Source organism: Nuphar pumila, chromosome 16, assembly GCF_984573655.1.
Source record: "Nuphar pumila chromosome 16, dmNupPumi1.hap1.1, whole genome shotgun sequence".
NCBI classification, from domain to species: domain Eukaryota; kingdom Viridiplantae; phylum Streptophyta; class Magnoliopsida; order Nymphaeales; family Nymphaeaceae; genus Nuphar; species Nuphar pumila.
In genome coordinates, this window is record NC_143264.1 from 64,872,427 (window position 1) to 64,896,911 (window position 24,485).

Sequence of the window (24,485 nt, forward strand, 5' to 3'; positions counted from 1 at the left end):
TGTAACTCATGCTGAAACCAACAACCCTTGTGATTCTTCCATCTTTGATCCAAAGACCTAGCATCAAATGATTCACAAGGACTACAACCTTCTGCTAAACCAATCATTTTCTTACATGGAACCCCGATATGGTTACATTTCCAAGTGAAAAAGTTTGGACACTGATATTCATATTCAGATTAAGCGGGAAAATGATACACATCGAGGCACAAACTTATCATTTGCCTCAATAGAAGGTATCAGGAAACAATACTATAGAAAAAAGGAGAGCGGGTCCATTCGCCTTCGCATGCAAGAGCAGCAATTTCATTACAGAGGCCACATAGATTGATGTCTTGATCAAGTATCCATTCTCCCAGCTTCCGCCAGCCTAGCCCGCAGAGATTCAGGATCTGAGACCTTACTAATGCTGAAGATGCAGAACAGATGATATATCAAAGACTGGTTCAACAGCTGAAGTAGCTCTCATATAATAAAACCAGCAAAATCAGAATAGATGTAATTTTACATAAAATAAGCCTTTGGGACATTTTTCCAGTGAAAGTGAAAATTGTGAAGAAAAAAAAAGAAGAGTATCTATGGAAACGGATGGATTTTTGCATCTTGAATGGAATCTCACTGATCAGCGTGAAGATCCCAACAGTCTCTACTATCAAAGTACGAAGCTTCAAAAAAAAAGCAGGAAAAATTAATTGAAAAGAGAAAATATATTTTCACCATTTCAATTTCAAAATTGCTTTATTTATGTCATACCTAGGCATTGCAAATCTAGAAAACTATAACCATATACGCCACACACGCAACCTGACCACTCATTCTGGTTCAGTGAACAATATGCAAATGATAGGAGATGAAGCAGCTGGTTGATCATACAAAGTTACACCAACACAATGTATTAATGCAAATGAAGAGTTGACAATACAAGAGATAAAAGAACAAGCAATTATCTTTTGGACAAAACTGCATGACCATACATATCAGACACCAATTCCAAGTGCCATGTTTCATGAAAAATCGAACACCTTTTTCAAGAAGCTTGTGTACAAGTTAAAATAGTTACTGAATCATCTCTCAGTTATGAGTTATCTTCACTTGAAACAATTCTATTATTGCAGCTAAACAAGTAAAGCCAAAAATCTGAAGTTTTGAACCAAAAAACAATGTAATAGAATTGATAGCATGCAATAGGATTCTCACCAGAATATGAAATCACCACTTGATGCCTCCTCCGCAGAAATCCAATCTGGGATCAGCTCTTGCAATATCTTCAACTGTTCTTCAATTTCCCCTGCAACAAAGCACCCGATTATTTTTTTTCTAGCAGCATTAGGAGCAAATAGAACTGATGAACAGAGTCCCGATTCAGGCAATTCAATCTGAATCAATGGGCCCACATGAAGGGCACATTGTTTATCTATTTATTTGAACCAAGGAAACCACTTTGGACTTGGACACTACAAAATCCATTATTCTGTTTTTCATTAAATACAGTGGCTTCAGTGCGACTAAGAAGCAAACAAATATAAAGCAGCAGTATATCGAAGATAAGTTCAGGCAAAAAATGCTAGAATGTGGAAAGAAAGCACTGTTATGGAAGTTAAACTACATACTTCTGTCAACTATGTCAAGATGATTTGCAATTATCTTGTACACAAGCTCCTGTTTTGTGATAACAGAGCATTTAACAGACTGAGATATGAGGTAAATCATATCAAACAGCTTAAGGAGACAATTGGTCATCCTCTGATGTGCCATTGCTTCAGGAACCCCTGCCTCCTTTTCCTCCCTTACTTTTCTTTCATTTTCTTCCAACTGTCAAAAATACATGGACCAAAACTTTCAGGATAAAAAAGACAAAACAAAAAAAATGATCATGTAATGCCTGCTCGCTATGTCACAGGGACTCTCCAACTAGGTGCCGCACCTGCGTCGCACCCGCACCCGATGCGGTCAACCTGACCCTGGTGCAGTCAATGCACCCAGGGTCATTTATATCCAACTTTTGGACTTATATATATATATATATATAATTTTTTATATTTTTGCCACACCCCCGCACCCAAGTTTTTTGAAAGTGCCGTACCCCACACCCATGTGACAGCCTGCTCGTAGTGTAAACATAAAGATAGCCAAACCATACCAATTTTAGAAGTGTTGGAGGAAGAGATCTAACAACATCTTCAACCATAGATGATCTTGTTCCAATTTCTTTCTCATCTGAGTTTATAGGGGAAAGGAAATTCAGTGCCTTTGGCTTAATTATACGCCTTTGTGCTTTGGCATGTGGTGTGAAATCACTTTCTGGAGTCAATCTAGCTCTCTTAGGAGTGAACAGATCTGGTGTGCTAGACATCAATCTTGCTGGAGTGGAGTCAGATTCTAATGTAACAGTCTCAGATCCATCCATTTCTTTTGTTGGACAATGTGGATAGCTTTTGACCTTTGGATCTGCCTTTGAAGGAGCAAGTGGAGTTGACTGAAGGTCCTCACAGAGCACAGTGGCTTTTGATGGTGTTGAATCCATCGAAGTGGCAAATGTTGACAATCTTCTACCACTAAAGGGTCTCAAAGTAGTAGATGTCTTTACATGTTTGTTGGGTGAGCCTTCAGTGCTGGAAGTCACAATGGAAGCTGAAGAGATGGGTCTAGGGGCATCATCAACATTGAATTTGTATGGTGCGGGAAGAGACAACAGTTGGGTTTTATCAGATTCTGGAATAGGAGTTTTCTGGGAGAACCGCCTGTGGAAGCTGCTCAAGAAACTACCAAGTGGTGGTTGTTCAGTAGTTTCAATTGTTGATCCATCATCAGACCTTGAGGGAAGACAGTTTTTTCCATTATCAAGATGCATGTTAAGCTCTGTTTCTGGCAATATTGCATCGACACATGTTGGTTGTGATTTTTTATTGAATGGCTCCGGCAAAGCTGCCTCCGGAATTTCAGCATCCTTAAATGCAGAAAAAGAAAATGTTAGTGACCAGAATCTAGGGGTAAGAATCAATAGGCTATCAACTTGAATAATTGGAAATAAAAGCAATTGGAAAAGAGATTCTCACAGCAATTTCTCCTATGGAAATTCATAATTTCAAGTAGCAAATGAAGATTCAACAAATAGCCAGGAGTTTCTAAAGATGTTTAGTCAATAGGTAAAAACTCTGGTGGCATTTCAACATTTTCTTCTGTTTATGTCTAAGCAATCTTTCTAAATTAGGTTATATCAGTCCAAACAAACAAAATCTTAATTTTTTCCAAAATATTTCTGAATTCATGAAAGCTCCATTCATATGCAACTCAAATTTCACAGCAAACGAAAAGTTAAGCCATCAGAGAAAGGAAAAAAATCCATGGTTCCAAATGGTAGAACATGATTCACTTTATCATAGGGTTACACATTTTTGAAAGCTTTTCGCCGAAACAAGTATCACCAAGAGTAAAGGATACCTCTTGCATCGATTTTACAAGCGCCAACAACCGAGACCGGAGCACCTTGCTCAAAGCTAAGTAGCCGTCTCCATTCACCTTCAGTTTACAATCCTTTAGTGCCTCTGGTCTCAATGTAACCAGAAGCTCTGGCTTCATGCAGCAAGTCTTCTCATCTTGCAGAAGGGTGGTCCTAATACCGATCACCTCTGGCATTACAAATTTCAACTGTGCGAGATGGCTATGAGAGAATCCCCTAAAATCAGTAAATTAAATGTCAATATACAACAAAAAATCTTAAACATAAAACAATTCACACAGGAAGGAAAGGGATCCCATTAAACTCACTTATCAGTCAGAACTTGGACAGAAGAACAAATATTAGCGAAAGTGGAAGCATAGCCTTTCAGCCGAAGCATTCTTATCGAACTGACCAATGAATCAAATCGATCACACAAGCTCTCGTGTCTGAATATCAGAACAAGTAAAACCAATTTCAGACCAACACCAATAATCTAATTGACCAGGGTTTGTGAGCATATAAGAATCAAAGTTCCACTTTTTCACAAATAGATTGCATTTATTTACCGAAAATATTAATACAACCCCTAGAAAATAATTACTTTGGAGGGAGCTTCGCCGTCGGTTTACTCTTTGCGACCTTTGCAGAGGATTTGCGTTTGGTGTTTGAACATTTGTTCATCGTGCGCATTTCCGCGGTTGACCCTTTCACCTCATCCACAGATCGCCAGTATCTCCCGCTCGCGCTCTGCGCCGCAGATTTCTGAGGGGTCTGTAAGCCAAAGGAGGGATCGGAGGGCTCGCATTTCTCGCAAGAAGAGTCAAGGCCTGTTTCTGGGTAGGAGAGCTTCTTCTTGGATCTGAATGGCAATTGCCCAGCTGCGCCCGCTCCTTCGTCGAGCTTTTCCAATCCGTCCGAGCTTTTCTGAGCACGAAGCTCCATTGCACCAGCCAGCCACAGAGAGAGAGAAAGAGAGAGAGAGAGATTAGGGTTTCGGGAGAAGGAAAGAGATGGAGATCTCCGATCGTTGGTAATGAAGATTTTGGCGGGAGATGGGTGGGGCCAGGGGCTTCCCTCCATGTGATGAATGACGAAAATGCCCTATCTTCTTGAGGCCTCGGGATCCCGACCCACTTTTAGAGATGCATGGGCCAGATGATAGTAGATCTGAATCCATATTTGAATGATATACTAATGAGATCCGATATAGCATACTCTAATCTATGTTAGAATTTGACATGAACATACATGATTAGATCAAGAAAGCAAACCCTAAGAGCATGATTTATGATTTATTTATCATCTTATACAAATAATTACTCACGTGCAAACCATAATTTAGCTCAGACTTTTCTCACACGATTACAATGAAATAATATATGCTCATTTTAAGACATTAAAAGCAAAGTTTAAGTTTATATATCCAAATTCAATTTAGATATGCATCAAATTCATAAACAATACGAGTTTTTTTCTTTTCCATTACTATTTGAATATGTCAACCATTATAAACTCATTTATTTTTCAAGGCTTTTAATATTATCATTATGATAAAGACAATCAAACCATAAGTATGTCAACATATAAGTGTGAAAAGAATGAATATGTATGATATACAGTTTGTGAAAAACTTATTGCAGAAATCCTCAAGTAACTTGTCCTCATGCAAAATGCATGCGAGACCATGTTCACATAAAATATCATTGGCTTGCCACTCTTTATAAGAGCATAACTGCTTCTCAAGATTAACATTGTAACCGTGAGATCGATCACGTGCTTTGTATTTATGTCAATGGCAATGCACTACTTGCATGCATAGTTGTTGTGTATTTCTTTTCATTGCTTGTACCTTTTCTTTTACTTCAAGCACTACAATGCCTGGCATTTTACTTGATATTATTTTTTTTTTGAAAAAGTTTCATCAACACAAGACAAAGTCTTTCAAAAAAAAGATTTAAGGGCTTGTCACGTATATGGCAAATTCATGAATTAAAGCTCTTTGCTATATTAGATGTTAAAAAACCTTATTTTTTCGTTGAAAAGTGACTGTTAGCCCAATATTTTAGTTTTACGTTGATGACAATATAATTATAAACAACTAAGTCTTACAATTTTTTTAATAAAATAATTGCATTGTCGTTTCGTGGCTGCTTGAGCTACGCTTCACCAAAGTACACTGAATGGTGAACTAAATTTCTTAGCAAAGTTCTTCGTCTAGTGCTTCATGTAATATCCGACATAACATTTAGGCCATGTGTAGGAAACACCATACTTTAACCATGTGTGCCTATCTAAGATAACTATCAACTCTCCTCTCTTTCTTCATAGTTGAAGTGTGCAAATTTTTCTTTCACAAGCTTCAAAAATCATGCTCATGAATTATTTACTTCTTATCTATAATTGCAAATACTACCAGAAATATCTAACCATAAGGATAAATACTATAGGCCGATAATAATACACTCATTATTTTTCTTTTAGGAATGCATCATCTACCATAAGAACTGGAGGACATCATTTCAAAATCTCATTGATACATGAACGAAAGGATACAAACTTATACTTAAATCAATCTTTATTATCGATCTTAATATACCATAGCATTCATAGGTTTTTTTTCATCAAATGATCTAAATAGGCGGAAAGCATCTTTACTGAGTCTTTGAATTAACCATATAGCTCTTTCTTTGTGCATTCTTGTCTATGTCATGCTTGTTTATAAGTAATCTCTACACCTTCCTCGTGATTGATATCATTCATGATTTCTCTTGAAGTCATCTTTAGGTTATCATGCATGCATTTGTGAATAATACTTGAAATCTACTTAGAAGGAACTTTTTCAACTCAAAGGTTGCCCAATAATCCACATCTATGTTATGTTTTATACTTCTTCACTTGAAAAAACGCAGCTCCGCGCACCATTATGCAATGGATCTTCTATAGGGAATCACTAATAGTTTGTGAGTTATTTCATATGTATATGATAATGATTCTGTTACTGTAATTCTTCATGAATTTTGCTTCATAGTTATTCTTGATCACATGATCTCTAAAAAACTAATGATAGTATTGAAGATTATTAAACTTTTAGCTGACATCAATGTTTTAATCTTTTAAGCTTATTGTTAGTGTAGTATTTAGAAATTTTATAGAATACAACAACAACTACGCCTTCATCCCAAAACAATTGGAGTCGGCGATATGAACCAACAAAGAAAATCATTCTGGGTCTTCCATATGAATCCTTCCTCTCCAATCATTTCTATCCAATGCCATGTCCTCGGTGAGGTTCAAAGCATTCATATCCTTTCCTATCATCTCCATCCAAGTCTTCCTAGGCCTACCCCGACCTCTTTTAACTAATATATTTTCCCATTTCTCCATCCTTCTAACTGAAGCATCATTAGGCCTTCGTCGAATATGTCCAAACCACCGTAAACGATTCTCTCTCATCTTATTTTCAATGCGTGCAACACCTACCTTCTTATGTATCTCCTCGTTCCGAATCTTATCTTTTATTGTATTTTCACACATCCATCTAAGCATACGCATCTCAGCTACACTCATTTTTTGAATATGATGTCTCTTGGCAGCCCAACATTCCGTACCATATAGTAAAGCAGGCCTAATAGTCATCCTATAAAACTTTTCCTTCAACCGCAATGGCATTCTACGATCGCACAACACTCCAGTTGCACTTTTCCATTTCATCCACCCAACCTTTATCCTATGATTTACATCTCCATCAATTTCTCCATACTTTTGAATGATAGATCCCAAATAATTGAAACAATCATCCACCGGTATTTCTTGCTCACCAAGCTTCACTACACTCTCATCACTACTTCGTTGCTTATTAAACTGACATTCCATGTATTCTGTCTTACACTTACTCAATTTAAAACCTCTTGCTTCCAATGTCTGTCTCCATAATTCTAACTTAGCATTAACCTCAACTCTAGACTCATCAATCAAAACAATATCATCAGCAAACAACATACACCACGACACATTTTCTTGAATTGATCTCGTAAGCTCATCCATCACTATAGCAAATAGGAAAGGGCTTAAAGCAGATCCTTGATGTAACCCAACCGTTATAGGAAAATTGGTTGTCACCCCTCCACAAGTGCGGACATTGGTTATTACTCCTTCATACATATCCTTAATTATACTAATGTACTTGAGAGAAACACCTTTCTTCATCATTGTCCACCAGAGAACGTCCCTAGGTACTCTATTGTATGCTTTCTCCAAATCAATAAAGACCATATGCAAATCTTTGTTCCTCTCTCTATTTCTCTCAATAAGTTGTCTAAGAAGATGTATAGCTTTCATAGTTGATCTTCCAGGCATAAAACCAAATTGATTCTCCGATATCATAACAACCTTCTTCAACCTAGACTCAATTACCCTCTCCCAAAGTTTTATAGTATGACTCATGAGTTTTATACCACGATAGTTTGTGCAATCTTGTATATCACCCTTATTCTTATATAGAGGCACCAAAGTACTCTTCCTTCACTCATTAGGCATCTTATTTGTCCACCAAATCTTGTTAAAAAGATTTGTCAACCATTCTAAACCTTTTTCTACCAAGCATTTCCAAGCCTCGATAGGTATACCATCTGGGCCAACTGCCCTTCTTGATTTCATTTTCTTCAAAGCCTCTGCAATTTCTTTCTTTTGAATCTTGCGCATGAAGTCATGATTCATCTCATGAAAAGGAATTGACAAGTCTCCAAGATCTTGAGCATGACTTCCATTAAATAGCTTATCAAAATAATCTTTCTATCTCTCCTTAATCTCCTCATCTTTGACTAAAACCCTTTGTGTTTCATCTTTGATACATCTAATCATACTCAGATCCCTCGATTTCCTATCTCTCATCTTTGCAAGCCTATAAATATCCTTCTCGCTCTCTTTGGTATCCAACTTGTCATAAACCTCCTTATATACCTTATCTCTCGCGTTTTGAACTACTTTTTTAGCTTCCTTCTTTGCTATCATATACTTCTCAAAATTCTCATTATCATGACTCTTACTTACATTTCTATAACACTCTCTTTTAACCTTAATAGCTAATTTGACATCCTCGTTCCACCATCATGTATCCTTACCTAGCGGTGCACCGCCTTTAGACTCACTCAATACCTCCTTAGCCACCTTTCTCATGCCACCCACTATCTTATTCCACATTGAGTCTGAATCCTCCTTGAGACACCAATAAACTTTCTTAACTACCTGCTCGACAAACATTCTTTGTTTAGCTCCTTTCAGTGCCCACCACTTAATTCTAGGATCTATCCTATGTCTATCCCTTTTGCGGCATTGTCTAATTCTAAGATCTAAAATTAGGACTCTATGTTGTATAGCTGTACTTTCTCCCAGTATAACCTTACAATCAATGCAACAACCCCTATCTCTCTTTTTAAGTTGAAAAAAATCTATCTGACTCATATTAACCCCACTTTTAAATGTTACTAGGTGAGACTCCCTCTTCCTAAACCAAGTGTTTGCTAAGATCATATCATAGGACAAACCAAAATCTAAAATCCTTTCTCCACTTTCATTTCTTCCTCCTATACCATAGCCTCCATGGATACTCTCAAATCCATCCCTGCTAATGCCTACATGTCCATTAAGGTCACCACCGATGAAAAGCTTTTCACCACAAGATATCCCTTGTACTACTCCATCTAAAATTTCCCAAAATTGACCCTTAATGGAATAATCTAAACCGACTTGAGGTGCATAAACACTAATAATATTAATAATATCCGTACCTAATACTAATTCAATAAGTAAAATCCTATCACCCTTCCTACGGACCTCAACTACATTATCTATAAACTCACGACTCATAACAATCCCTACTCCATTCCTATTTCTATTTATTCCTGTATACCAAATCTTATATCCCCGAGGTTCTATCACTTTTGCCTTCTCACCTACCCATTTGGTCTCTTGTAGACATAAAATATCAATCTTTCTCCTACATATAACATCTACTAACTCTACCAACTTACCAGTTAAAGACCCTATGTTCCAAGTGGCTAACCTAAATTTATGGTATTGGACTAACTTCTTTACCCCCACCTGTCCAACAAAGTGAGAGAACCCTTGCCCATTTGACACCACACCCGGGCGCCGGTGTGACGCATCGCTTCCGGGCGACGACCTAGCAACCCTTGCCCATTTATCACTGCCTCCGAGCCTAAAGAGTACAACGCGTCACTCAGTAGGGAATGCCCCAACGAAATTCTCATATTGGTTCATATTCATAGGGTATGACTAAGTTTTTATGTTGGCTGTCACTGGCCTACCGCAACCCTCCTCCTTTATCCAGGCTTGGGACCGACAGTGTATAACTAAACAATTATACACAGACAAAGTTAATTGTTTAATAAAATTGTGAGACCCATAATTTTTTTGCAACTTTTTGAATAAATTTATGAGGCATTTTCAAAGTGAAAATAGCATCTAAACTCGAAATGTGAATCAAATTGATTTCTACGAACCAGTTATTCTTAGGATATTCATATATTTGCGAATATATGCTCAAACAGTCAGGGAGCCATAATTTCCTCTCTGAGTAAAATCAAGAGATTTATACAAGCTAACTTTTTTAGTTACGTCAATACGAAGAGAATGGTGTACTTAGATTTTTTTCAGAAAAAATTACTGGAAACCCATAATTTTTGCAAGACCCACGACAATGTTGGTGGAATCCACAAAAATATTCCTCAAAAAATATCTTGTGGGACCCACAAAATATTCCATGAAAATATCTCATGTGGACCCCATACAAAGGAACCACTTGGAATTAAATTAAAGCTAAGGGCAAAAGGAAAAGTAAAATTTTCTAGTTTTTTCTAGAAAAATCCAAAGAGGTGGTGGGCTTGGGCTATAAATAGCCCTCCCCAGCCTCTCTCCTCTCATAAAAAAATCGACCCCCCCTCCTTTGCCTTCTCTCTCTCTCTCCTAAACCTCCTCTACCTAGCCTAGCCTGCCTGAGTGGGTTCGAGCCTGCCTAACCTGGTCTGAACCTACCTGACCTGGTGTAAATCCACTCGACTTGGCTTGAACCTAGTTGGGTTTAGTCAAAGTCAAAGTCCCTTTTGATCTCAAACCCATGTTTGATTCACTTGACCTAGACCCAGCCTACTTGCGCTAAGTCTGACCCATACCACAAGAAAAACTCTAAATAGCGACGGATATTGGCGACAAATTTTTTTTGTCGCCCATTAGCGACGGCTTAGCGAGAGCAAAATATCCGTCACTACCATTCGAATTATTTGTGAAATTAGCGACGAAAATTAGTTCGACGTTCATCCGTCGCTACCTAACGATGAATTAGCGACGTACAAATTTTGTCGCTACTCCGTCGCACAGTTGCAATGGAATAGGCGACGACATTTGGCCATCGCTAATCTGTCGCTAAATTTCCCGTAAATCCCTAATTCAAGCCACTTTTCGCTAAATTAATTTTTTTGCCAAAGAGGGGTCGAACCTCCTTCCTGTATTGTTTTGTGTATATGTTCTTTACAGGTACGTTGCTGAGCAAATTGCGCGATGCTTATTGCTAAGCATCGCATGTTGTAAAAAATACAATGCAAAAAGAAATAAGAAAAAAAATGAAAGGCAAAAGCAATTCAAATCGGGTAAATACCCGTGGTGAGTAAGTGATGCAAGCACATCTTATGTTATTTAATTTTTTGGATGCAACACTTTTTTATTCACACACTCACTTAGTTGTTGATATCTAGGACTGTTTTGATGGAGTTTGGAGATCATGCTGAGCATGATTTTAATGTATGTGAATAGAAGTGTTTTTATTTTTGGAGTACGAATTTCATGCTAGGCATGGTAGTAGTTAGCAGGATATTAGAGTGTGTTTGTTGCAGGTACATGTTTGACTTTTTTTTGATATGAATGATTTAGATGTATTGCAATGTTTGATGTGATTGTATTCATGCTTGCATATAGTCACTTTCAATTTGATTATGACTTCTATGTGAAATTGTATAATGAAAGCATACTTCAAATGAATGTATCATGTTATGAATAGTTTGCATATGAAAATATTAAGTTATCAATATATGCATCATAGTTCTTGTGATTATATGACATTATATATATTTATATTATATATATGTATGTGAGTGTGAGTGTGATATATATCAAATATATAGCATGCATCATATATTGCATGATAAATTTGATATTTTCTTCATCATAGCATTCTGATGATTTTCTTTTAATTAGTTAGGATATTATTCATAACATCATACTATAAAATGACTGCAAACCGTGAATTGATGTACTGTAGGATAGTTGACAATGAGGTATCGCATGAATATATGGATGGTGTTGAAAGTTTTATTGAATTTGCAATGGCAAGTGTTAGTACAGTGGATCCCATAGGTCAGATTAGGTGTCCCTGCAAGATTTGCAAGAACAATCGATTTGTAGAACCTTATAGCGTTAGACATCACCTATACAGGCAAAGTTTTGTGAGTGATTATCAGAATTTGACCTTTAATGGTGAAGAATTTAAAAACAATTTTGATGCACGGGAGGATGTAGTGCACAATAATCCATATATGGATTTGATATTTGATGCCGCAGGAACAAAACTGGGTTCTGCTATGGGTCCTAATGATGTAACAATTGGGATAGAGGAAGAAACACCAAATGATGCAGCTAGTAGATTTTATGATTTAATTAGAGATGCTGATGAGCCACTTTGGAATGGTTGTGAGAGTCACACTATCTTGTCTGCAGTTCTTCAACTACTAAATTTGAAGTCCGAGTATAATTTGAATCAATCATGTTTTGACCGTTTGTGCATGATAGTGAAGTGTATGTTGCCCAAAGATGAGAAATTGCCATAAAATTTCTATCATGCGAAGGTTATGGTCAACGCTCTAGGTTTAGGGTATCAAAATATATAGATGCTTGTCCAAATCACTGCATGTTGTATTTCAAGGATCTGGAAAATAGCATATCATGCCCGTCATATGGGCATCCTCGGTTCAAGCCAAAGACAAGAGGCAATGGTAGCACGAGATCAAAAGAAGTTTCATACGAGTCGCTTCACTACTTTTCTATGACCCCTAGATTGCAACAATTGTATATGTCTTTAACGATAGCTAAACACATGAGATGATATGCAAATAAAGTTCGACAGGATGAAGACAAGATCACACATCCTATTGACGTGAAAGCACTTTGATCGTACTCATCAGAACTTCACAATGGAAGTGAGAAATGTTAGACTCAGTCTATGTACAAATGAATTTAATCCATTTAGGGGTAGATAAACTCCATACTCATGTTGGCCAGTATTTGTAACTCCATACAACCTTCCACCAAGCTTGTGTATGAAGCGTCAGAATCTTTTCTTGTCTCTATTGATCCTTGGTCTGACCTCACCTGACCAAAATCTTGATGTATATTTAAGGTCATTGATTGATGAACTAAAAATACTGTGGGATGACAGTGTTATCACGTACGATGCCAAAAAAAAAATAAAATTTCAATATAAAGGCTATTGTTCTATGGACAATCAGTGACTTCCCTGCATATGATATGTTATCTGGTTGGAGCACACATGGGAGGTTGGCATGTCCGTACTGCATGGAGGACACAAAATCATTTAGATTGACGCATGAAAGAAAGCCGTGCTGGTTTGAGTGTTATCGTCGATTTCTATCCAGCGACCATCCGTTTCGAAGACAAAAGAATGTGTTTCGAGAAGGCACAACTGAAATGAAAGGTCCACCAACAAGATTGTCTGACATGGAGATTTTAAGAAGATTGCAATACTTTCTAGATGTATTAACAGATACCTGTAGTCTGATGCCCTTCCATGGATTTGAGAAGGATCACAATTGGACAAAGAAATCTATATTTTGAAACTACCATATTGGCAGACCTTATTGATACGACATAATTTGGATGTGATGCATGTGGAGAAAAATGTATTTGATAATGTGTTCAATACAGTAATGAATGTTAAAGAGAAAATGAAGGATAATCCGAAGGCCCGTATGGATTTAAAAGTAATATGTAAAAGACCAGAATTAGAACTCAAAGAGTATAATGGCAAAGTACTGAAACCAAAGGCAAGATACATGCTTCAACCTGATAAAATAAAGCAGATATGTCAATTGTTGAGACAATTGAGATTTCCAGATGGATACGTCTCTAACATTGCTCGGGCTATGAAGATCGATGATGGACAGTTATATGGGTTGAAGAGCCATGATTGTCATATCTTTATGCAATGATTGATACTCCTAGCATTCCATGATATATTAGACAAACCTATATGGAGGGTATTATCTGAGTTGAGTAGATTTTTTAGAACATTGTGCGCATCAGAAGTCGTAGTATCTGAGGCAAAGAACCACGAGGATTCTGTCGTCACAACTATTTGTCATCTAGAGAAGATATTTCCGCCAGCATTTTTTGATGTTATGGAACATTTGATCATATATTTTCTATATGCACTAAGGGTTGGTGGTCCTGTGCAATATCGGTGGATGTGCTTATTTGAAATATATATATATATATATATATATATTTTATATTTTTCTCTTCAATGACAAATATTTCAAATTTGAGATATATATTTTTGACAGATACATGTTTGACCTAAAAAAAAAAGGTTTGGAATAAAGCAAGAGTAGAAGGCTTTATTTGTGAGGCATACACTTTAGAAGAGATTTCAAATTTCTCATATGTGTACTTTGAACCTCACATTCCAATACATTATACATGCCCACCTTGTAACAACGGTGGAGAACAATTTGCCGTAGCTGACAAACTGTCGATATTTTAACCACTTGGGCATGCATTTGGTAGTTGCCGATTAAGACTCTTGGCAGATCGAGAGCAAGATGCAACACAAATCTATATTCTTTTTAATTGCTCAGCGATCGACCCATACATCGAGTAAGTACATGTAGATGCAACACAAATCTAAATCCTTTTATATTCTATATGTGCATACATGGTTCGGTAATATAAGTATTTGTTAAGTGCAGATGACTTGATCTGGAGTTGCGAAGAGAAATTTCACATCTCACTGATGCAGAAGTGCAAAAAGAATGTGAAACTAAGTTTATAGAGTGATTGAAAGAGTTGGTAAGGATGATGACATAAATTGTCTACGTGTAAACAATACTAAGTTACTTAATTGGTTGTGATCATAAATTGTCTTCTTCATTGTTTATGTTTGTAGGTTCGCCGTGGTGATATTAAAGATCAAGGAATATGTGATTTTCAAAACGGTCTGACCAAAGTTGTGCAATGTTACAACGGGTACATCATAAATGGTTATCGATTCCATACAAAAGACTACAGTATAAACAAATCAATAATAAATAGTGGTGTGTGTGTCAAGGGTAGCAGTTATGGTGAATGATGTCTTCTTTTAAATCGTTGTAATTTTGAAAAGATTTTTATATGAAAAACATGTGAAAACCAGACATCAAATAATAAAAACCGGTTCTCACTAGTGGGTGAGACTGGGTCGAACTCAGGGAACGAGAATATTTCGTATTCAAACACACAATTCTAAACTATTTCTTTATTGCCAAATTATAAAGTGTAAAAAGTACGAGAAAAGTAAAAACAACTAACTATTACAACGAATGAATACCCTTCGCAGAGGGCATAAAGTGCAATATTTACAAACCCAATTAAATGCCTAATTCTAAACTGAAAAATAAAAATCTTCTATCTTTGTATTTCGTGTTTTGCAATCGCTTATTCTCCACTCCTGTGCTATCCTGCACAAATCAAAAGAACACGAGCAGTACCAGAAATAGAAGTAGAAACAATATTAAACTAGCTCAACCCTAAAAACACTGAAAGATATCATCAAGAGAATCCAATGACAATTAAAGCTATATTAACTAAAACAATTAACTAACTTTCAATTCACTAATACTTGACTAACTGAAATCTAACTATTTCAATTAACTAATAGTGAAGACAATTAACAACTAACACTTCATTACAAAACATGAACATGAACTAAAAAAAAAATTAAGGAATTGAAAACAGTAAAATCAAGGAATTATTACAAACCATTATGTAAGAACAAATGCAGAACGAAATGAGACAATTCAGTAAAAAAAATGTAACAGAACATAATATGTATAGAAATGGAAGAATGCAACGAAGGGCAAATAGGAGATAAGAAAAAAAACTTTATTCAGACATGTAATGACTGAATAACAGAAAAAATTTGAAATGAAAGAAGAGTAAGACAGTAATTTGAAACTGATTTAAAAACAGAAAATTGAAAATGAAGAAAACATGAAATTACAATTATGAAAAAAAACAAGGAATGCAATGCTGAAAAAAAAAACAGAAAAATTAGGAATAAGAAAAACAGGAAATCAGTTAGCTTTATACAATATCCACAGGGTATATCAGCTACAGTCCAGAAATCGGAAAGCAAACTGATCCATACTTTCCTGAGTTCAATTGATCAATGTTCAAACACTACTTACCAGAAATAAACGACAGGTGATTAAGACTCAGACATTTGATCCATAGTATGTATAAATCAGATCAGATCACCCGGATTTCACACAATCATTTGCCAAAAAAAAATCATATTAGTCATGCTTCAAAAATCAGATAATACTCGATCTGAGAATCAATTAACATTTACACTGGTTACAGAGCATAAATCTCAGATCCATATGATCAATCGAATAATTCTGTAGCAGATACAATCCATCAAAATTAGTAACCGTGAAGAAAAAAAAATGAGATAAAAAAAACAAAGGGAACAGGAAAGATGCAGCAAATCAAAAATGAAAAGACTATGCAAAAATCACATCTGATTATTATTTCTTTTTTTTCGTTTTTCTGCAAACAAGTTTAAACAAGAACTGTTGAAATAAAAGGAGAAAAAGAAGAAGCTGAAGAAGAAGAATACAGAATGGAAGAAGAAGAAGATTTAGAAGAAGAAGAAGAAGAAGAAGAAGAAGAAGAAGAAGAAGAAGAAGAAGAAGAAGAGGTGAATCAGACTTACCGTGAAATGGAGAAAATCGGGGAAGAGGAGGCGGTCATCCACCGTGCGCCATTGCCGGAATGAGGATCCATCACCACCGGCTGCTGGAGTTTCAATAGAAGAAAAGGGAGAAGGGGAAGGTAGGGAAGGGAAGCACCGGCGATAGTGGATGCTGGTGAGAAAAGAGAAAAGAGAGGGAGAGAGGGGAAAAGAGGGCAAGGTTCAGGCGTACAGGAGAGACGCCTCTTTTTTTCTGTTTTGGGGTTTTTAAAAACAAGCAAACCGGTTTTGAACCAGTTTGCTGTTTGTTTTAACAAAATCCAAATCGGTTTCACCGGATTATTTTCTTTATTTTAAAATGCAAACCGGTTAAACCGGTTTGTGATTATTATATATATATATATATATATATATATATATATATATATTTTTCAGTTTAAAAACTAAATGCAAACCGGTTTGAACCGGTTTGGTTTATTATTATTATTTTTTTCTTTTTTAAAAAAAATCTAAAAAAACAAACTATTTAAAAGAGTATTAAAAAAACAAACTATTTACTAAAAACCTCAAACTAACTAACTACTCTAAAAAAAATTTATTTACACTAACCTTATTTCACAATATATCTAACTCTAATTTTTAACTCTAGTTTTTATTTTATTTTTATTTTTTTATTTTTATTGAAAACTAAAACTAAAACTACTATGACTATAACAAAAACTAAAATATGCATAAAAATGTAAAATAAAACTATTTTTCATGCATTTTCTATTTTTAAATCATTTTAGCACATTTACTCGAAAACTAACATAAAATTGGGTTTTTGAAACATTATTTCATAAAATCATGCATATTTAAATGTTAATTAACCCTGAATTATATGCATGATCAAATACCCCCATGCTTATGTTTTGCTAGTCCTCGAGCAAACTAGAAAAATGCATTAAATGAAAACTATCACCTAACTCACTTTCGTAGGAATCACGGTTGCATTTAGCTCATGCAACAAGCCCTTTCAACCCCTGGGTTACCCCAATGGACGAGTAAGGTCTCGTGAGGGTTTGCAGTGATGCTACCCACAAACATCTCTGTCAAGTATGCATAATATTACACATCCTCACAATCAGTAGGTAATCAAAGACTTTGTTTTCACAAATATTTCCTGTTACAAAAAAAATCAAGACATAATTAGAGTCTTTTATCTACCACCACAGAAAAAGAATTTCTTTCACTTTTCTAAATATCACAATTATTTATGTTTTATTCTTAGAAAATCCAATAAAAACATATTATTATTTATTTATCCTCACTCATATGTTTTCTGCACAGGTTTTCTCAATCACACTTCTAAGCACTGAACTTTTCTTTCTTTTTCAGCTCTTTTCTCGATTTTTTCATTTTTTTCACGCTTTTTCTTTTTGCGCACTTATTCTTCTCTTATAGCTTGCGTGTGGTCTGCTTTTATGCCTTGTGCAATGTCAATATCTTCTATACTTTCAATGCATACCAAAAGATATCAACTAAGACATAAAAGTGACTTCCTTCATTCACCCTTATAACATGAGAGTCAAACATTTCAACTTGTATTTGTTCTCAGTTACTTAGGATCGCGAAGTTTTCCACTCTCCTTTTCAAAAATGGAATTAAAAGTTTTAACTTACATCTAAGTTCCATTTACTAAGGATTGTGGAATTATCCAAACAACCTAACACATGCTTCTTTTTTTTCACTTTTTGAGCTCATTTTTACGCTTTTGTTCATTTGCTTAGTTTTTCAAAAATAGAACTGTGCATATTCATATTTATGATTCAAAATAAATTATAACATGTATCTATCATCATTTCTTCGAAATCCGCATAAACAACCATAAATTTTAGATCCATGTCAGAAAAATTTTTCGTGGGGCTTAAAAATCCTCTAAAAACATCAGATTTGAAATAACATTCATATAAGTTCAAACTCTTTCTTTAAAAATCTACTTTTCATGAAAAATGTGTAAACATGTGCAAGAACGTAAATAGAAATATCAAGGTGTGCCAACTACACCCTCCCCCATGCTTGAATGACACTGTCCCAGTGACACTCCCCCATGCTTATATGAAACTACGTGAATGCACACGAGAGAAAATAAATGAGGGAAAAGAATAGAATGACCTGACATGAATTAAAAATGCACGTTCTATGAATGTAATGAATGCAATGTATACATGACAAAACCAAATGCAAACCGGTTTGGTTTATTATTATTATTTTTTCTTTTTTAAAAAAAATCTAAAAAAACAAACTATTTAAAAGAGTATTAAAAAAAACAAACTATTTACTAAAAACCTCAAACTAACTAACTACTCTAAAAAAAAATTATTTACACTAACCTTATTTCACAATATATCTAACTCTAATTTTTATTTTATTTTTATTTTTATTTTTTTATTTTTTTATTTTTATTATTATTTTTATTGAAAACTAAAACTAAAACTACTATGACTATAACAAAAACTAAAATATGCATAAAAATGTAAAATAAAACTATTTTTCATGCATTTTCTATTTTTAAATCATTTTAGCACATTTACTCGAAAACTAACATAAAATTGTGTTTTTGAAACATTATTTCATAAAATCATGCATATTTAAATGTTAATTAACCCTGAATTATATGCATGATCAGTGAAAATAAACATGATTACTATGGTGTTATAGAGAAAATAATAGAGTTGACTTATTTAGGCATAAATAATAGGGTAATTTTATTCAAGTGTCATTGGTTTGATCCAACTGCAACAAGAGTTGACAAAGCCTCAGGCATTATGGAGGTAAATCATAAATCAAGGTTTGGAACATATGAACCATTCATATTAGCCTCGCAAGCTCAACAAGTTTACTATACTTCATATCCGAGTACAAAGAAGTAAGATAGAAATGAATGGTGGGCAGTTTGCAAGGTGAAGTCCAAACTATACCATGAGTATGATCAGTTACAGGAAGACAAGTTAACTGAAGAGAGTGATTACTATCAATCATATGATATCTATGACTTCTCTTATGGTCACGATGTCGCGCATGATATGCATGTCATATCTTCATTGATCGATACTCCATTCATGAAAGAATGTGATCCAATTGATATATCAAATGGATGGGCAAACAATGAAGAAGAAGAAGAAGAAAAAGAAGAAGAAGAAAAAGATAAAGAAGAGGAGAAAGAAGAAGAATATGAAAGTCAAACAAGTGATGATGAAGAATTCTCGAGCTAGTGAGCAAAATCTTGTAATACAAACCTCTATTAAATGTATTGTAACATGTTTGAATGATTTGAATGTATTACAATACTTGATGTAAATGATTTGAATTATTTGAATGTATTGAAATGTATTGCAATGATGTGAATGATTTAAAGGTATTCCAATGTTTGAATGTTATACAAAATCATTTTTTATTCTTTAATTATGTATTTTCGATACGTATCGAGTTATGATCTGAATGTATTGTAACGTGTTTGAATGATTTTAATGTATTGCAATACTTGATGTAAATGATTTCAAATTATTTAAATGTATTGCATGCCATTTTTGATTTGTTAGAATATGGTTTATGGAGGTTACAGTGGTCGTTCATCTAGTGTTAGCTAGTCTCAACCTTCATCTTTACGGGTTGCTTTGATAGGTATATCATTTAACTAATTATATACTTGATTAGTTTAAATGCGTATTCTGAAAATTTCTAACACATTTTTCTACAAATGATGTTTCGCCTATACATGACCCACCTACACCAGTTGTTCATACAAGTCATGAGCCAATGCAGGATGCAGGGTCTTCTCAGTCTGACACAAGAAGACTCATTCAAATAGTGTATATCGATAATCGATCATAAGTATTTCATTTTCACTTATTACTTATCTTATAAATATTGTATATTGATAGTTGATGTGTATCAATTCATGTGCAACGCGAGGTTCAAGCCACAAGAAGTAATACGAGATATTAGAAATTCACTACATCAACATCTACCAGGACCAGTCGCTCAATGGAAAAAGTACCCGAAGGAGGTGTTGGACAGAGTGTGGTCCTTATTCATGGTATATAATTATTGCTTATAGTTAATGTGTTTTATATTTAATTTTTTGTTATAGTCATGTCTACTAACTTTCTGAAAATATTTATAGGCTTCGAATCGCTTCGCGACTACGATGGAGGAACATGATGTAAGAAATGTGTGGCAGAAGGTGGCTGCCAATCGATTTGGAGACATGTTGCACAATATGAAGACTGCAGCAAGAAAAATATCTGGCGGGATAAATGATCTACTGCAATGGAAGGGCCATGGACCTCCTACTATCAGGTCAGATGTTTGGGATGCAATGTGCAACAAGTGGGCGGGGCATGAATTTCGAAACCGCTCAACGAAGGCTACACAAAACCGAGCGAAAATGCATGATGCCCATCTACAAATAGGTGGATCTAGGACTTTTGGGAGCCACCTGAAGAAAATGGTAACTCATCAATATATATATATATATATATATATATATATATTGTTAATTTTATAAGTATTGTTGCAAACCTGTTAAATAATTCTTTTATCATTTAACTTCGCAGGAAGTAGAAAAAGGAGACATTATGCCATACAAGGATGTGTTTATTGAAACACATAAACGTAAGACCACAGAAGAGTTCGTATCAGAGAAGGCGAGAACGACAACGTTATGTATTTATTGTATTATTAATCATTGTAATATACAAGTTATCATAAACATTATAATTCTTAATTATAAATTCATACTATAATCATTACTTTGTACGAGTAATATGATCAATAGATGGTAGAGCAATATGGCGATGACTCCACTCAGCATCCACCTTTTGATCCTGCAACATGGGTGACTGCAACAGTTGAACCGAAAAAGGGTCGTGTGTTCGGGTTTGGGAGTAATATGAATACCTCACCAGTCGTTGCTTCATCTAGTCATGGCTCACAGAGTTCTCCCGTCAGCATCAGCTCCAAGCACCTGATTGACCCGCCTAATTCTTGGGATGGTGTATGCAACTCATTACGGACACAATGCGTGACTACTTACATGAAGCAATTTCCGACATTGTCCGTAATGAGTTGAGCAGTTTTTTTCAGAATAGGGGAACTTCGTCTGCAGGTGAATCTTAGGTATGAAAGTTTCATGTTATGTATTGTATGTCGTTAGATTTCATGTCACTTTGATTGCCTTAACTTATGTGCATTGCATATAGTTTATTTCAATATATTTTGTTTATCAATACTAACCTTTCTTTTCTCTTATAAGTTGTTGGTGCTAATCAACGTAGTAGAGCTGAAGGCGCAGATCGAGACAATGAAGAAGAGGACACACAAAATCTTGACGATGATTAGATTCATGTGTTGTATTTGTTGTAGTTTTTTTTTGTTTAAAAAATTTAAATGTTCAATTGTAAATAATTAGAACTTGCGAATTTTATAGTGGATTGATTAATTGTTTTAGTTTTCTTTTATATGTGTTTTGATGTGTACTTTGTATTTTATTCTCAGAAAATATAAATTGTACAGGAAATACAAATTGTATTACGAGAATTTTTTTATCGATATTTATGTTTTAAATATTTTTTCCTTTTTTGCGACAGATTAGCTACGGAAATATCCATCGTTATTTGGTACCGCCATGCAATTTAGCGTCGGATTAGGGATGAATTTAATTCATCGCTAGTTACTAGCTGGTCAATGTTTTTACGATGGATCTTAGTTTGTCACTGAGTTCGTCACTATATTAGCGATGACATTAGCGACGGATATTAATCTATCACAAAACGAAAATCTTTGTATAGTAACGACAACTTTGCGACGGAACTTGCCGTTCGCTAAGTCATCACAAATTAGCGACAGAACGGGCGACCAATAATTTTCTTCACTACTTAGCGACTATAATTTTGTGATGAAAGCTATCCGTCGTTACTCTGATGCTAACCTGTCGCTTAACACTTTAGCGACGGATTAGCGGCGGAGTAGGGTTGTCACTAATTTACAGATTTCTTGTAGTGCTAGTTGACTTGGACCAAGCTCAGTTTGGTTCAAACCACTTGGGTTTAGCAACTTGACTTGCTTTTCCTCTTCCTCAACTAGGTTGAATTCATCTAACCTAGTCTGACATCTCGAAGGAAGGTTCAAACCTTGTTCGAAGAAGTCGAAGCGTTCTGGAGCCGTTCTTCACCGAACAGAAGTAAGTTTGCTTCACTGATCCATCTCTCTCAAGTATTTGATGTGATATATATAGTATATCTTCTGAAGTAATATCTTACCCTAGTCCTTGGTTGATGCTCTCTAGGATACTTTGGTGTTCATGCGCACGTCTTGTGACTATCATCGGATATATACGTTGAGTTACACAGTATATACGTTATTAAAAATGATATCTAGCCCTAGTTCTTAGCTGATGCCTTCTAGGACACTTCGGTGTTCATGCACACGCCTTGTGACTATTGTTGGATATTGATTCCCATGTATATACATATTCAAATATTCATCATCGTTTTAAACGATGCCAAGGCTACTGCTTTCTGTAATTTAAATTATGTATTTAGTATTACCGTCGCATCGAACGATGCTAAGGCGCCTGCTTTCTGTAATTATATATGTAAGATATTTCGTTTGATTTCATCCACCGAACAATAAGTATGTACTCATTTATGTTGTTGCATTATAAAGCACAAGCTTCTACTTATATTATATATAGTACGCATAAATGAGCGTTTAAATGGAGATCAACTCCAAATCGTCAATGAGATTCTATTACCGCTCCTCGATCAAGATCCTGCTTGACGAATGAAGCCCCTATTGGAAAGGTTCCGTCTTTGGGCAAAACTATTTTTTCGTAAAAACCTAAGTCACTTGTGCATGACCTGGACATGGCCCAAGGTTCTATCGAACCTTGATGAATGCGAAGTACGCACAAACGATGTGCATCCATATCCAAGTTAAGCATAGCGATTTCTCTATCAGAAGAGGGAAAATGCTGCCAAAATTTTGAAAAGATGCTCACCGAGCTTAAAAGAAACACACGCTTCTTCAGTCAAAGAGAGGGAGTACTGCTGAAATTTTTGAAGAAGCTCAACAAACTCAGAAATGACGTAGCATGTTACTCTGTCATACAAAGGAGGTGTTGCCCAAGTTCTGAATGGTACTTTCTATAAAGTAGAAATGATCAACTCACTCCTATCGTCGAAGCATGCGAAGTGCTATTGAAATGGTTGACAAAAGAGTTGCCTGAACCAGTTAAATGACACGAGAATGCCTTGTTGTCGGAACACTGTCAAAATGGCACATTTTCATGTTCGCTTGTAAGGACACTTTACTCATAAGGGTCGCAGAGCCAAAGTAGTTGTTGCACCTTGACTAGGCCAATTACTCATTGCGATGATATACACCGAGCAGTCGATTGGTTGAGATCGTGTCATATGCAAGCTCATTGGGATACTGTTATACAACTAGACTCGTAAGGGCCATCGTGCGAGAGTACATTATCCAACCGAAAGAGGTGAGATGCTCGTGATGGCCGTAGATGCCGAGAGCAGAGTCAAGCATGCATATGAATTAGACTTAAAGTCTCATGAACCCTGTGGTTGAAGACCATGTTAGGGGGGATTACTGAATGGGGTGTGATACATATGTCCTCAGTGCGGGAGGCACTGGCTTGCTCGAATGACATGCACATATCTGACAAGTAATCATAAGATCGGCTGACCCCTTTAGGACTATTGCTCATCGTGACATACAGTAATGGTACAACCGTGAGTGACATGTATTTGATTATAAACCTGATAGAGTTAAATGGGACCTCTCGTCACTCAGGGGTTTCAAGATCGTGGTTATCCTTAAATATCTAAGGATTGAACCCAACTATTATAGTAGATGATGCATCCAAACCGGCCTGTTAGGGTCATCTCGGTATGAAAACTACCGCCCTATCATGGATGGGGTCAACAAGCTTCTGGGTATCTAAAA

At 35.6% G+C, this 24,485-nt stretch overlaps 1 protein-coding gene across 1 annotated transcript; it reads right to left on the bottom strand.

The window, feature by feature from the left end:
• Positions 1-325: 325 nt before the first annotated feature.
• On the bottom strand, positions 326-4,384 carry LOC149813380 (CDT1-like protein a, chloroplastic). The gene is made up of 7 exons (XM_089991116.1): positions 4,044-4,384; positions 3,769-3,888; positions 3,442-3,676; positions 2,141-2,947; positions 1,611-1,812; positions 1,198-1,288; positions 326-409 (listed from the first exon to the last, which is right to left on the bottom strand). Exons 1-7 carry the CDS (start codon positions 4,382-4,384, stop codon positions 340-342), a joined length of 1,866 nt encoding a protein of 621 aa, XP_089847242.1. The 3' UTR covers positions 326-339.
• Positions 4,385-24,485: the final 20,101 nt, after the last annotated feature.

What these genes read in the sequence shown, in the direction of transcription:
- LOC149813380 (XM_089991116.1), bottom strand. Translation starts at nt 4,384, where the DNA reads ATGGAGCTTCGTGCTCAGAAAAGCTCGGACGGATTGGAAAAGCTCGAC. An exon ending in ACGGCGAAGCTCCCTCCAAA is followed by an intron (nt 3,889 to 4,043) that starts GTAATTATTTTC and finishes TCTGATATTCAG; the next exon opens with ACACGAGAGCTTGTGTGATC. An exon ending in GTCCAAGTTCTGACTGATAA is followed by an intron (nt 3,677 to 3,768) that starts GTGAGTTTAATG and finishes TACTGATTTTAG; the next exon opens with GGGATTCTCTCATAGCCATC.